At 48.4% G+C, this 15,289-nt stretch overlaps 1 protein-coding gene across 2 annotated transcripts in view; it reads left to right on the top strand.

Moving 5' to 3' along the window:
* LOC119952286 (sodium- and chloride-dependent neutral and basic amino acid transporter B(0+)-like) overlaps positions 1-15,289 on the top strand; it is a 212,114-nt gene that overhangs the window by 84,697 nt on the left and 112,128 nt on the right. For both annotated transcript variants that reach the window (XM_038775912.1, XM_038775911.1), the window contains exon 6: positions 9,758-9,890. In XM_038775912.1, coding sequence (XP_038631840.1) covers positions 9,758-9,890 — 133 coding nt within the window. The remainder of the gene's footprint in view (positions 1-9,757; positions 9,891-15,289) is intronic.

The following is a 15,289-nucleotide window of genomic DNA, read 5'->3' as shown; positions in this document are numbered from 1 at the left end:
AAATGCCGGAACCTCCCCCCCCCAAATGCCGGAACCCCCCCCCCCCCAAATGCCGGAACCCCCCCCCCCCAAATGCCAGAACCCCCCCCAAAATGCCGGAACCACCCCCCCCCCACCCCCCCCCCCAAATGCCAGAAACCCCCCGCCCAAATGCCGGAACCCCCCCCCCCCAAATGCCGGAACCCCCCCCCCCAAATGCCGGAAACCCCCCCCCCCCAAATGCCGGAACCCCCCCTCCCAAATGCCGGAACCCCCCCCCCAAATGCCGGAACCCCCCCCCCCCCAAATGCCGGAACCCCCCCCAAATGCCGGGTCTGTCTCTCTGCTCCTTATCCTCCAAAAAACGCGTATCGCGTCAGTCAGCTGCTAGCCCCTCCGGGAACGGAGAATAGCGGCCTAAAAGAAGGCCCCGACGCCGGAGTGATTAACACCGATTTTTCTCGCCGGAAACCCGCGTTACGACGGGCAACGGAGAATCCCGCCCCACACCTGGGTTTGGGGTCAGCCACAAGAAACCGCTTTCCGGCGCGTAAAACAACAATTGTTGTCGTCTGGGTTACTAACCCACTGATCCTGGAAAGCCTTTGTTCATCACATGTGATGTATCTCCGTATGGTATTGGGGCCGTCCTGTCGCACAAGATGGAGAATGGGGCCGAGTGGCCAATTGCTTTTGCATCCAGCACATTGACTGCAGCGGAAAATAAATATGCGCAGATCGAAAAGGGGGGCCTGGCAGTGGGGGGTCTTTGCAGTGAAACGCTTCCACCAATATGTGTACGGCCACCGCTTCACTATTGTGACTGATCATAAGCCTCTACTGGGACTTTTCCGAGAGGAGAATGGTCCAAGAAGTGGCTGATGAAATTCAACGTGGGCAAGTGCGAGGTCTTGCACTTTGGAAAAAAGAATAGAGGCATGGACTATTTTCTAAACGGTGACAAAATTCATAATGCTAAAGTGCAAAGGGACTTGGGAGTCCTAGTCCAGGATTCTCTAAAGGTAAACTTGCAGGTTGAGTCCGTAATTAAGAAAGCAAATGTAATGTTGTCATTTATCTCAAGAGGCTTGGAATATAAAAGCAGGGATGTACTTCTGAGGCTTTATAAAGCACTAGTTAGGCCCCATTTAGAATACTGTGAGCAATTTTGGGCCCCATACCTCAGGAAGGACATACTGGCACTGGAGCGGGTCCAGCGGAGATTCACACGGATGATCCCAGGAATGGTAGGCCTAACATACGATGAACGTCTGAGGATCGTGGGATTATATTCATTGGAGTTTAGGAGGTTGAGGGGAGATCTAATAGAAACGTACAAGATAATGAATGGCTTGGATAGGATGGACGTAGGGAAGTTGTTTCCATTAGCAGGGGAGACTAGGACGCGGGGGCACAGCCTTAGAATAAAAGGGAGTCACTTTAGAACAGAGATGAGGAGAAATTTCTTCAGCCAGAGAGTGGTAGGTCTGTGGAATTCATTGCCACAGAGGGCGGTGGAGGCCGGGACATTGAGTGTCTTTAAGACAGAAATTGATAAATTCTTGATTTCTCGAGGAATTAAGGGCTATGGTGAGAGAGCGGGTAAATGGAGTTGAAATCAACCATGATTGAATGGTGGAGTGGACTCGATGGGCCGAATGGCCTTACTTCCACTCCTATGTCTTATGGTCTTATGGTCTTAGGATAAGCCAATACCGTCCATTGCTTCCGCACGGATCCAGCGCTGGGCTTTGTTGCGTGCTGCCTCCAAGCATTCTCTGGAGCACAAACCAGGAACCCAGATAGCGAATGCCGACGCACTGAGCCGATTGCCTTTATCGACCGGCCCCATGTCGACCCCCATGACCAGTGAGGTGGTTGCAACCCTAAATTTTATGGACACTTGCCTGTCATTGCATCACAGATCTGTGAGTGGACCCAGATGGAGCCAGTCCAGTCAAAGGTTCAGCACATAGTCCTGTATGGTGGGTAGCATAGACAGCTCCCTGGCGAGTTGCGGGCATTTTCCTCCAAGCTGTCAGAATTTAGCGTGGAAGACGGTATCCTCTTGTGATTGTCCCGGAAAAAGGACAGGAGCTGATACTAAGAAACTTGCACAATGTGCATCCGGGTGTGACCAAAATGAAAATGTTGGCCCGGAGTTAGGTCTGGTGGAACGTCCAGTGAAGGGTGGTGAAGTGGTAGTCGGAGTAATAGGAGGGTGGAAGAGAAATTAAAAGTTGCAAATGTTTTTACTGTAATAAACTAGGCCATGTAAAGTCACAGAGTTGGTGGTTGAAGAAAAGCACTGGGAAGGCTGATGTGGTAAAACAGGATAAGACGGTGGGGATTGTTAAAGTGGTAACGGAAAGCCCAAGTGAAGTAAAGGAGGTGCAAAAGATTGTACAGCTTGATCAAGAGGTGATTGATAAGAAGGTGCCAGATCTCTTTGAATAATTTACTTGTGTGGGCAAAGTTTACTCATGTGTACCAGGTGAAGTAGGTACGGAAGTCAGAATTTTAAGAGATGCGGGAGCTAGTCAATCTTTAATGCTAAGAGATGACAGCTTATGTAGTTTGGGAGAAATATTGCCAGAAAAGGTGGTAATATGAGGAATTCAGGGTGAGAGGAGTAGTGTTCAATTATACAAGATAAGGTTGGAAAGTCCAGTGAAGACTGGTGAGGTGTTAGTAGGAGTAATAGAGAAATTATCTTGTCCAGGAATACAGTTTATCTTGGGTAATGATGTAGCTGGATCGCAGGTGGGAGTGATGACAACTGTGGTTGATAAGCCGGTGGAAAATCAGACAACTGAAGTTGTGGAGGACGTATATCCTGGGATTTTTCCGAATTGTGTCGTAACAAGGAGGTGTTGCGAGTTGCACATCAGGTACCAGTGGGAAGTCATTTGGGAATAAGGAAAACTCAAGCTAAAATCCTGAAACATTTTTATTGGCCTAGACTACATAAAGATGCAGTTAAATTTTGTCACCCATGTCACACATGTCAAGTGATAGGGAAACCTCAAGCAGTGATAAAACCAGCATCCTTAAAAACCATTCCAGCATTTGAGGAACCTTTTACAAGGGTCCTAATTGATTGTGTCGTACCGCTTCCTAAAACAAAAAGTGGGAATCGATATCTTTTGACGATAATGGATGTATTTACTAGGTTTCCAGAGGCCATTCCAGTACACAATATTACAGCTAAAAAGATTGTGGAGGAGTTACTTAAATTCTTTACTAGATATGGACTACCCACAAAAATCCAATCGGATCAAAGTTTGAATTTTACCTCAAGATTATTCAAAGAAGTTATGGATCGCTTAGGACTAAAACAATTTAAATCAACTGCTTACCATCCAGAATCGCAGGGAGCATTAGAAAGGCGGCATCAGACATTAAAGACAATTTGAGGGCTTATTGTCACAATTATCCAGAGGATTGGGATAAAGGAATTCCATTCGTACTGTTTGCAATTAGGGATGCACCTAAGGAGTCAACCAGGTTCAGTCCTTTTCAACTATTTTTTGGTCATGAGGTAAGAGGACCACTTAAATTGATTAAGGAAAAATTGGTGAGTGAGAAATCGGAAATTACATTATTGGATTACGTGTGAAATTTTAGGGAACGATTAAATAGAGCAGGTGAATTGGCTAGACAACATTTGAAAGTTGCACAAAATGTGATAAAACGGGTAGCGGACAAGAAATCCAAAGTTCGTAGTTTTGCCAGTGGAGATAAAGTTGTAGTGTTGTTACCAGTGGTAGGTGAACTTTTAAAATCTAGGTTTTGTGGACCTTATCGGATTGAAAGGAAATTAAGTGGGGTGAATTATGTGGTTAAAAACACCAGATAGAAGGAAGACTCACCAAGTGTGTCATGTGAATATGCTTAAAAGGTACCTTGAAAGGGAAGGAGAGAAAAAGAAGGAGGTTTTAATGATTCTAACTCAAAGTGACGAACCAAATTCAGATGACTGTGAATTTGACATACCTCAAATTAAATTGGAAAATGAGGATGTTCTTAAAAATTGGGATAAATTGTTGAGTTACCTTTCAGAGGAAAAACGAACTGACCTGAAAGAGTTATTGATATCACATGGACAAGTTTGTAGAGATAAATTGGGAAGTACTAAAATGGCTATACATGATGTAGATGTGGGAAATGCTGTTCCAATCAAACAACATCCATAAAGACTTAACCCTTTAAAATGGGCACAGGTTTTTAAGAGTATGCTTAAAAATGGCATGATTGAAGTGGGTTGCAGCCATTGGAGCTCACCCATAGCGATGGTACCTAAAGCAGACGGTCCCCAATGTTTTTTTGTGGACTATGGAAAGGTTAATGCAGTTACAAGAATGGACTCTTATCCTATCCCACGTTTGGAGGATTGCATTGAGAAAGTGGGACAATCAACTTTTATTGCCAAATTGGATTTACTTAAAGGTTACTGGCAGGTACCTTTATCCGAAAGGGCGAAGATGATTTCAGCTTTTGTGACTCTAGATGGTATATACCAATTCAAAGTTATGCCATTTGGCATGAAAGGCGCCCCAGCCACATTTCAACGGTTAACTAACAGTCGTTTCAGGATTACCCAATTGTGCGGTACACATCGACGATCTCGTAATTTTCAGCCAGACATGGAAAGAACATTCAAAACATCTGATGGAGTTATTCAGTCGACATCAGGAGGCGGGTCTGGTGATAAACCTAGCCAAAAGTGAATTTGGAAAAGCCCAAGTCACTTTCCTTGGCCATACAATTGGACAGGGCTGAATGGTCCCAAGGGATGTGAAAACAAAAGATACCCTCGACACAAAGGGAAATAATGCGATTTCTTGGTATGAGTGGATTTTACCGGAAATTTGTACCAAATTTTAGCAGTGTGGTCGCTCCACTGACGGACTTCCTCGAGAAGCGTAACAAATTCCAGTGGACAGCGGAGTCTCAACAGGCATTTGATGGCCTGAAGGCTGTGTGAACCACTGCTCCTGAGTTAGCCATCCCAAATTATACGAAACCATTCAAAGTGGCGGTTGTTGCGAGTGATGTGGGTGTAGATGCGGTGCTTCTACAAGACAACGACGAAGGGCTAGAGCGGCCTATTGGTTATTTTTCAAAGAAATTGAATTCTCACCAGTAAAAGTATTCAATGATTGAGAAGGAGACTTTGAGTTTGGTGCTAGCTTTGCACCATTTTCACATTTATGTGACCAGCAATCCGTCTGTCACCATTATATATACTGATCATAATCCGTTGACGTTTTTGGAACGATTCCGGAATAACAATGCAAGGCAGTTTCGCTGGAGTTTATTGTTACAGCCATTTCATTTAAAAATAGTACATGTGGCAGGACGAGAAAACGTGATAGCCGATGCTTTGTCATGAATGTGATGAACGGAAGCAGGTTCAGTTGGAGGGACAAGAACAAAAATGGACCATATTATTATACCTGTTCACGTGTTGTGTTTTTTGAAACAAAAATGTATATTTACTGTGTGCATTTCTTAAAGGATAGTGAAAAATGGTTTCCTTGGGGGGAGATGTCATGTGAGAGTACCTTTAAGAAATGAGTGTTTAAGAAATGTACCTTGAAGAAATGGGTGTTTATCAGTGATGTCAGAGTGTGGGTGGAGCTGGGTTGTCTGTCAGCTTTTTACTTTCGTTTTCCGCTGTTTGCTGCAGGGTGTGTTTTAGTTTCATTTTCAGAGCTGGATAGCTGTAGTAACAGCCAGAAGGTGTATTTGTCTCTCTCTGTAATCTAAAGACTGTAAATCGATCCTTTGGTAATTTAAAACTAATAACTGCTCTCAATAGTGAATTTAAACCTGATCTTTGTGTTGTAAAGGTTTATTTTTAAGTCTTATGGATGTTAAAAGGAAAGCTTAAAGGTTTACTTAGTGTTGTATACTTTGGGGGTTGTATTTGAATTGATGGTTGCTAAGATGTTCACTATATGTTTTAAAAAGGTTAACTTGAGTAAACAGGATAAACATTGTTTTGCTTTAAAAAATACTTTTCCATTTCTGCTGTGCCACACCTGTCGAGTGGGCAGTGTGCTCCCCATACCACAATCTATTAAATGTTGTGGGTCAGGTGAACTCCATGATACACTTTGGGGTTCTCTAAACCCTGGCCCATAACAAACAATGGTACTCAGGTTCCTTGGGAGCTACTCTAAATGCAATTGTCCTACTATCTATCCTACTGCCAACTGTTGAGTCACGTCAGTCACGCGATGCATGTCTGGTGCCATCCCAGGCAGGAGGTGTTACCTATGATTATATATTGATCAACAACTTTATATATTTATAGTTACAAACAGATATACATGTCTGCATATCACCACATCCATCTTTGGAGATATAGGTACTTACAAACACATATGATAGACATTTTGTATTAAGTTCAGTCTGTCAGGCTTACACCTTACTCTGGTCGACCTTCTGAGCAATGGCTTAGTTGTTGAGTGTGCCCCACCTTCATCAGTTGCAGATCTTTCCACATGCGCCACTGCAGATGCATCATTAACCCAGGATGTGCTGGACAGTCCGTGTCTTCCTCAAGTTTAGGATTACACCCAAACTCTTCCATTGGTTTCAGCATGACTGGCCGTTGTACTTTTAGTAGAGCTCTTCGGTTCCAGCGCAGGAGTGAACCATCCTCAGTGATCACCATGAACGAGTGCGGACCTGCATGTTGTACCCTTGCCAGTTTCACCCATTCCCTGCCATTGGGGTCCTCAATTCTAACAATGTCCCCTATCTGCAGTGGCCAGAGCGTCCTTGTAGACCTATCGTAAACCTCTTTCTGCTTTCTCTAACTTCAACTAATTTCCTCTTAATTGGCTGATTGACAGTGGGAGCCACCATGGAAGGCAGGGTTGTCCGCAGCTGCCTGTTCATGAACAGCTTTACTGGCAAAAGGTCATTTAAAGTGGGGCCGAGCAATAACTGAGCAGTGCCAGATACAGATCTTCCCGGCTATCAAAGGTCTCTGTGTATGCCCTTTTCTGCCTTCTCATTCGATTGGGGATATAGCGGGCTGGAGGTAATGTGTCTGCAGTCATATAGGCGGAACTCAGTCCATTCATAATTATTGAAACATGGCCTATTGTTCGACATGACAATAGATGGTATGGCATGCCGGGCAAAGATTGCTTTGACATGCTGTATTACACAGTGAGCAGTCGAGTTCGCCAACTACTCCACCTCTGGATAGTTGGAAAAGTAGTCAATTAAGACCAGGTAGTCACTTCCATTAAAATGGAACAACTCCATGCCCACTTTCTGCCACGGACTAGCAATGATATCTTCCACATGCATCGGCTCCTTGTTTTGTTTGCAGTAAAATGTTTGACCCGTATCGCAGTGGTCGACCATACTTGCAATACCTTGGGTCTACCTGGCCCTGCGCTTGCATTTCTCAATGCCCAGGTACCCTTTGTGAAGTTTTCTAAGAATGAGCGGCCTCAGCGAGTGCGGGATGATGATTCTGTGCTGCCGCAGGAGAAGACCATTCACCTCACTGAGTTTGTCACGTGCATTGTAATATGCAGAACAGGAGCCTTTTTGCCACCTCTCTTTGAGACATTTGATGACTTTTTGCAGGCCAGGATCCTTGGCTGTTTATGTCCTGATCAGGCGTGACTTTTCATCAGAGACGGGAAGCGACGCAGCAACAAGATCAACATGCAACTGGACTTTGTCAGCCCCCACACAAACCTCATTGATGGCCGTGGTTCTAGAGAGCGTGTTGGCGACTGCCAGATACTTGCCTGGTGGATAGAAAAAGTCAGAGTCCTTTGCTGGAGCTGGAGGGGATATCTGACACAAGTTCTTTTGTACTATTGCAACCAGTGGTCTGTGGTCCGTCTCTACCAAACATGTAGAGAGCCCATATACGTTGTCATAAAATCTTTCCAGGCCTGTGACTAGCCCCAGGCATTCCTTTTCGGTCTGTGCACATTAACGCTCTGTTTCAGCTATAGCGCATGACGCGTATGCCACCGGCAGCCAATCGTTATCTGCACCCTGCTGCAGACGTACCGCTCCAAGCAACCTGGGATGCATCAGTGGAAATCTTAGTTATCTTAGTCGGGTCAAAGAAGGCAAAGACGGACACTATCATTAGTGAGACGAGCAATGCTTTCCACTCCTGCTCGTGTTTTGGCGACCGCTGAAAACAACATTTTTTGAATGAATTCCCTAAGCTGGGACGTCTTGGAGGCAAAGTCAGGAATAAACTTTCCCACAAAGCTAATCATCCCCAGTATGTTCAAGACACCCTTTTTGTCTGTGGGTCGTGGCATCTTTAGAATGGCTTTGATTTTTTTTTCATCATCCCAACCCGCGGAAAGGCCCCCAGCCGACTGGCAGCGCTGGACTCAGTCCCTAGCCACCATTCCGGGTTCACGAAAAAATAGGATAAGTGTTCCACGCCGTTCGGAATTCGGGCCATCGGGGGCAGAGCATCAGGGGAGGGCCTCAGGTAACGCCCTGAGGCCGTCGCGACGGTGTGTGGTGTACATAGATGTGTATGTACAAAAGCGGCGTGTCCCCCCCCCCCCCGGGGTTCACCAGCTGATTGCTGAACCCTATTTCACGTTGGTGACCGGAGAATCCCACCTGTAATTTCTCCCATTAACACTGCTCCTCTCTCCACAGATGCTGACTGACCCGCTGAGTGTTTCAAGTGTTTACTTTTTTTATTTCAGATTTCCAGCGTCCACGATATTTTGATTTTCTATTGTCGTTTGCTTGGACGCAATCGAACGAAAAAAAGGCAGGACCTGTTGTGGGGAGGATGAGAGGGCTTGAGTGCCTGGAACAACCTCACTATCTAACAGCACTGATTTTGTTTCCAGGCCTCAATGGGAAATACCCCGCCGACGCTGCACTCAGTCGCATTTCCTGCAGAAGACATTGGGAAGCCATTTTTAAATAATGCCCCAATCTCCTGACCCCCCCCCCCCCCCCCCCCCCCCCCACCCCCCGCAGATACACCCAATGCCGCAACTCACCTTTTGGGGAATTCTCGAACACCCCCCCCCCCCCCCCCCCCCCCCCCCCCACCATCCACACCCCACCCAAATTCATGCAGGGCCCAATCCCTGGTGTGGGCAAAATGCCACCTGGGCACCTTGTAACTGCCAACTGACCAGGACAGCAGTGCCCAGGTGGCCCGGTGGCATCAATAGTCCCTGTGTGCCGGCCTGCCCAGAGGCTTCTGATCAGCTGGGAGACTCTCAAGTGCTGTTACGCCTGGTCCCATTTCTGGTGACCAGTAAATCCCAGGAGCAGTTCGATCTGGCGTCGGCAGAGTTAAGTGAGCTTTTAGACTCACTTAATGCTGCAAGTCTGGGCCCTGCACATTGTCGGTGGAATCCAGATCGTGACGTCTTGCGAGATGTCGTTTGATCTCGCCGAGGTGTGGTGACCATCGAGAATCCCAGAAGAGGCCTCACGAGAGGGGTTTATCAGCCACGCCTCATCTTGATTCCTGTGGGACACGGCCAATATATCAGGTCCCTTGTCTAGCAATTCTTATATTCATTGGGCTCCTTCTCGATCCTGATGGCAGCCGAAAATAAAGGCTGAGTGCCATAAACACAAAGAAAAAAATACCAAATTTAATATTAATTTCTTGTGATTTCACTTTGAAAAGGAGTGCTGATTCTCTTCATCTTTCAGATCATTATTAACAGTCTAAAACCTGAACTTTGTGTAATGAACAGTATCCTGACTTGAGATGTTTTCTTATTTCATTTAGTATTGTGGCTTTGCGGCGTTCAAGTTCAATCGATGAGACTGGAAACATTGTCTGGTATTTAGCCCTCACTCTGCTTCTGGCCTGGATAATTGTTGGGGTAACATTAGCTAAAGGAATCAAAACTTCAGGAAAGGTAACATGATTGGCGATGATTCGAGTCAAACTTAGTGACAAAGTAAACATTTCTCTATCAGGAAAACCAAATTGAGAAACCATTCGTGAAGTGGCCTGGTTTATCACATAGGCGATGTTAACAGTGACTGGAAGTGGGGAGATCCATAATTCATGAGCCCTGGAGGCCTGAATTGAATGTGAAGATTTTTCTCCTCCGTGAAGGAACAGCAGCTGATTAGATATAGTTCTGCACCCTAAATCTTGAACGTAATTTTGTGCCTAACCTGTGGGAAATGTGAGCTGATAACAGCATTCCAAAGGCAATGGGGCACCTTTGTGAATTTTGGGATAACAATGCATCTCTAGAGCCAGTAAGATTTGAGGGCTAGATTCTCCGTTTGCTGACGGCAAAATTAGGAAAAGCGACTGGGTGGAAAATAGTTTCCAATGCCCAAACCGCGGTAGATGCCGGTTTGACGCCAAATCACACCCCCAAAATGGCGTAAATTTTGGGCTTGCCGCGCGGCTTGAAAGTACAGTAGGCATATCATTAGCGGGCCTGAGCAGCCAGGGAGTCCCCCACAGGACTGTGGCGGTGCCCAGGCACCGACTGCCATTATAGCGGCCATCTTGCTGACCACCACTCCGGCCCCTGCTTCTACACAGTGACACTGGCCGCTGGTTTAGCTCTATGGGCTAAATCGCTGGCTTTTAAAGCAGGCCAGCAGCACTGTTCGATTCATGTACCAGCCTCCCCGGACAGGCGCCGGAATGTGGCGACTAGGGGCTTTTCACAGTAACTTCACTGAAGCCTACTCGTGACAAGCGATTTTCATTTTTCATTTTCATGAAAAAGGCACCACCCTTCACCCCACCCCCCCTGCCCCCGAACACCCCACCCAACCGGCAGCCAGGAGACCATCCAGGGCCACACCCACGGCAGCCCCCAGTGAGGGCAGTGCCAGCCAACGGTGCCCCTGGCAGCAGGGACGGGCGACAGGACCGGAGGCACCGACGAGGCATGAGTGCGGGGGTGGGGGGCGGGTACATGCATGGGTGGGGCCTTCAGTGCCAACAGAAACCACCATGTAGCCCATTGTACCTGGGAGGGGGACAATGAGCAGGACATGGGGCCTGGCCAGGCACGGGATGCCTCACAACGCCATCACCAGGGCCAGCACGCTATGGGACGTCCTAGTCGCCTCACGTTTCACCGACTGTGGGGGAGCGGGGTTGCTGGCCAGGGGCATGGCACCACCATCCCAGACACAACCGCCTCACCTCCCACACCACTAAACCTGAGGCTCCCCTGACACCTGCTGCTGCCAGTCCTGGAGGCCTGCTCTGGTCTCGATCAGGGTCTGCACGTTCTTGGCCATGGATCACAGGGAGTGGCCCACCTCCGTCTGGGACTGTGCCAGCACACTGAGAGTCTGTGCCACATCAGCCAGTGACTGGGCTGCATCCCTCTGGGTGTGGGCCACGTCGGCCAGTGTCCGGGCCACGTCCCTCTGGGTGTGGGCCACGTCCCTCTGGGTGTGGGCCACCATGGGGGTGAGACCCATGTAGACATGGGGAGAATATGCAAACTTGGGGCAGCAGGGTAGCATGGTGGTTAGCATCAATGCTTCACAGCTCCAGGGTCCCAGGTTCGATTCCCGGCTGGGTCACTGTCTGTGTGGAGTCTGCACGTCCTCCCTCTGTGTGCGTGGGTTTCCTCCGGGTGCTCCGGTCTCCTCCCACAGTCCAAAGATGTGCGGGTTAGGTGGATTGGCCATGCTAAATTGCCCGTAGTGTCCTTAAAAGTAAGGTTAAAGGGGGGGGTTGTTGGGTTACGGGTATAGGGTGGATACGTGGGTTTGAGTAGGGTGATCATGGCTCGGCACAACATCGAGGGCCGAAGGGCCTGTTCTGTGCTGTACTGTTCTATGTTCTATGTTCCACACGGACAGTGACTCAGGACCAGGATCGCACCCGGTGACACTTGTAAAGCTGCTACTTTAAAAACATTTATTGAAGGTAGCACATGTTAGTGAAGGGTAAGTGAAAATGCAGCGCTCTTCAGCTTTGAGTCAGGCATCTTTGATGGGGGTACTGATGGGTATGATGAGGGGAGACTGACGGGAGTGATTGATGCCGGGGTCCGGTGGGAGTGATTGATGGGATCTCATGGGAGTGACTGATGAGGGGGTCTGATGGGAGTGACTGATGAGGGGGTCTGATGGGAGTGACTGATGAGGGGGTCTGATGGGAGTGATTGATGAGGGGGTCTAATAGGAGTGACTAATGGGGGGTCTGATGGGAGGAAGTGTTGGGGGGGTCAGTGTTGGAAGGGATTGGGCCACTCTCATGGGTGTGTGCTGTGGGGGAGTGATACGTTATTCCGTGCTGAGGAGGGAAACTGACCCTTCCTGCCACTGTGGGTAGGGTATGATTTGCATTTGCCCTTCTGATGGACTTTGGGGGGTACCTCAGTTATGCACTGGCCCCCTTGACCCACCTCAGGGTGGACCGCATCAGGAGCATGCTTGGACAAACTTGCACCAAAGCCCGTCCAGAGGATCTCACGCTGTCGTGGACGACACATAACGGGGGTGGTGAATCTGGCTTTCAGCCCATTAATCAAATTGAACTGGATACAAATAGGTGATTTGCATCCTCCCACCAGCATGGGGAAGGCTGATTCTGGCTTTGAACATATTTAGGCTGAGCATATTTCAGAATTCGAGTTTGGTTCATACTCAGCTACCATAATATGGCAGAATTCTTCATTACAGTGGAGAGGGAAGAAGTCGAATCTGAAACTCAGGTCCTGGATCCTTGTGCAGAACCTGCAGGTGGTGATGTTCCCAGGTATCTGGTGCTGTCCTTCCAAAAGTTTGAGATCGTGGTTTGGAAGGTGCTGCCTAACATCTTGCATTGCACCATCACCCCCTTTATTATTTAATCACTGCAGCCTTCCATCCTTTCATAAGACCTCTTGTTCTGTGCTCCTCTCCCCCCTCTATTTTCCTTGAGTCTGTACTTGTTTGCAAACTATTAAAGCTTGAAATTCTTCAACACATAATCAGGAGCAAAGATAAGGTAGATAGTTAACATCTTTTCCCAAAGGTAGAGGAGTCTAGAACTACAGGGCATGGGTTTAAGGTGAGTGGAGAGATACAAAGGACATCAGAGGGGAAATATCTTCACACAGACGGTGGTGAGCATCTGGAATGGGCTGCCTGTGGCAGTGGTAGAGGCGGGTACAACTTTAAAAAGCAGTTGAAGTTACATGGGCAGGGTGGGTATAGAGGAATAGAGGGCCAAATGAAGGCAAGTGGGACTAGCTTAGTGATAGAAACTGGGCGACATGGACAACTGGGCCAAAGGGCCTGTTTCCATGGAATAAACATCTATGACTCTAATTAAATGAAGGCAACAATTTAGGGGCCTCACGGTAGCATGGTGGTTAGCATCAATGCTTCACAGCTCCAGGGTCCCAGGTTCGATTCCCGGCTGGGTCACTGTCTGTGTGGAGTCTGCACGTCCTCCCCGTGTGTGCGTGGGTTTCCTCCGGGTGCTCCGGTTTCCTCCCACAGTCCAAAGATGTGCAGGTTAGGTGGATTGGCCATGCTAAATTGCTCGTAGTGTAAGGTTAATGGGGGGGATTGTTGGGTTACGGGTATACGGGTTACGTGGGTTTAAGTAGGGTGATCATTGCTCGGCACAACATCGAGGGCCGAAGGGCCTGTTCTGTGCTGTACTGTTCTATGTTCTATGAGTGTATGAGGTACAAATAGGCAAGAATAGATTGAGGAATCTTACTAAAAGGGTCAACAGTTTAGTTTCCAGTGGCTGGTTTAGCACACTGGGCTAAATAGCTGGTTTTTAAAGCAGAATAAGGCAGGCCAGCAGCACGGTCCAATTCCCATACCAGCCTCCCTGAACAGGCGCTGGAATATGGCGACTAGGGGCTTTTCACAGTAACTTTATTTGAAGCCTGTGGTGAATATAACATGGTAAATTCACATTGTATATTGTAAGCACAGTAGCGTTACCCGACCACTAGGGGGAGTAGCCCTGGGAATGCTCAGGAGCTTGTACAGGGCTGCACCCTTGGCTCCGCCCATGACTCCTCCCCCTAGTGCTGCTGTATAAATACCCTTGTCCAGAGTCAGCCTGCAGTTCACAGAGAGTTAATCAACACTGAGCTAAACCGCTGGCTTTTAAAGCAGACCAAACAGGCCAGCAGCACGGTTCGATTCCCGTACCAGCCTCCCTGGACAGGCGCCGGAATGTGGCGACTAGGGGCTTTTCACAGTAACTTCATTGAAGCCTACTCGTGACAATAAGCGATTTTCATTTCATTTCATTTCAACAGGTAACAGGCTGGCTCTGAAGTAAGTTGATTAAAGCCTAGATTCATATCGGAAACTCGTGTCTGGTGAATTGATGGTTCTATCAATTTAATCAACTTAAGAACAGTAAAGATCGATCATGGAATCGGCCCTCAAGCCTGGACGCCTGGAACTCGACCCGCAGAATGCAGAGGCTAAAGAAATCTTCTCCCCCTGGATGCGGTGCTTTAAGGCCTACCTGGCAGAAGTGAGCACAGCCGAAACGACAGAGGAACAGAAGCTAAGTCTACTGCACGCGAGGGTGAGCCACAGAATCTCCACGCAACTAAACTCGGCCGGTTCATATACTGGAGCGCTAGCAGTTCTCGATAAAATTTATATAAGGCCTATTAACGAAGTTTACGCAAGCCACGTGTTCACGACTCGACGCCAGCGGCCTACAGAATCACTCGCCGAATTTTTAAGGGAACTCAATAACTTGTCAAATGACTGTAATTTTCAAGTGGTTACAGCGGCTGATCACAGAGAACTTGCTGTACACAATGTTTTTGTAGCAGGCCTCAGGTCTAATTATGTGCGCCAACGGCTGCTGGAAAGGGGGCCCAAGATGGAGATCTCCTTCCGCAGCCTTAACTCGTTCCCCACGGACCCCGCGACCCAATCATGGGCCCCCGACCAGCGACTCCCCCAGGCCTGTGCTAAGCGGCCGCCCAGCCACCATGCTGCCCCAGCCAGCCACTACGCTGCTCCAGCCAGCCACTATGCTGCTCCAGCCTGCCATTTCTGCGGCCAGAACCAGCACCCGCGGCAGCACTGCCTGGCCCGCAACGCGACCTGCAGCAGCTGCGGGCGGAAAGGCCACTACGCAAGAGTGCCTCGCTAAAAGGGCCCCAGCTTCCAACTCCCCAGCGGCACGAATTAATCGCTCCCCACTCCCGCAGGCCCGTGGGGCCCAAACCGCTGCGGGCTATGCCCCGACTCCTCCCTCTCCCGCCACGTGCGATCCATGGGGGCCGCCATCTTGGAAAACCTCCAACACGCGGGCGGCCACGTGCGACTCATAGGGGCCGCCATCTTG

This window comes from Scyliorhinus canicula, chromosome 17 (genome assembly GCF_902713615.1).
Source record: "Scyliorhinus canicula chromosome 17, sScyCan1.1, whole genome shotgun sequence".
In the NCBI taxonomy this organism is placed as follows: domain Eukaryota; kingdom Metazoa; phylum Chordata; class Chondrichthyes; order Carcharhiniformes; family Scyliorhinidae; genus Scyliorhinus; species Scyliorhinus canicula.
The sequence above is the reverse complement of the archived record's forward strand: the minus strand, read 5'-3'. Positions and strand labels throughout refer to the sequence as shown.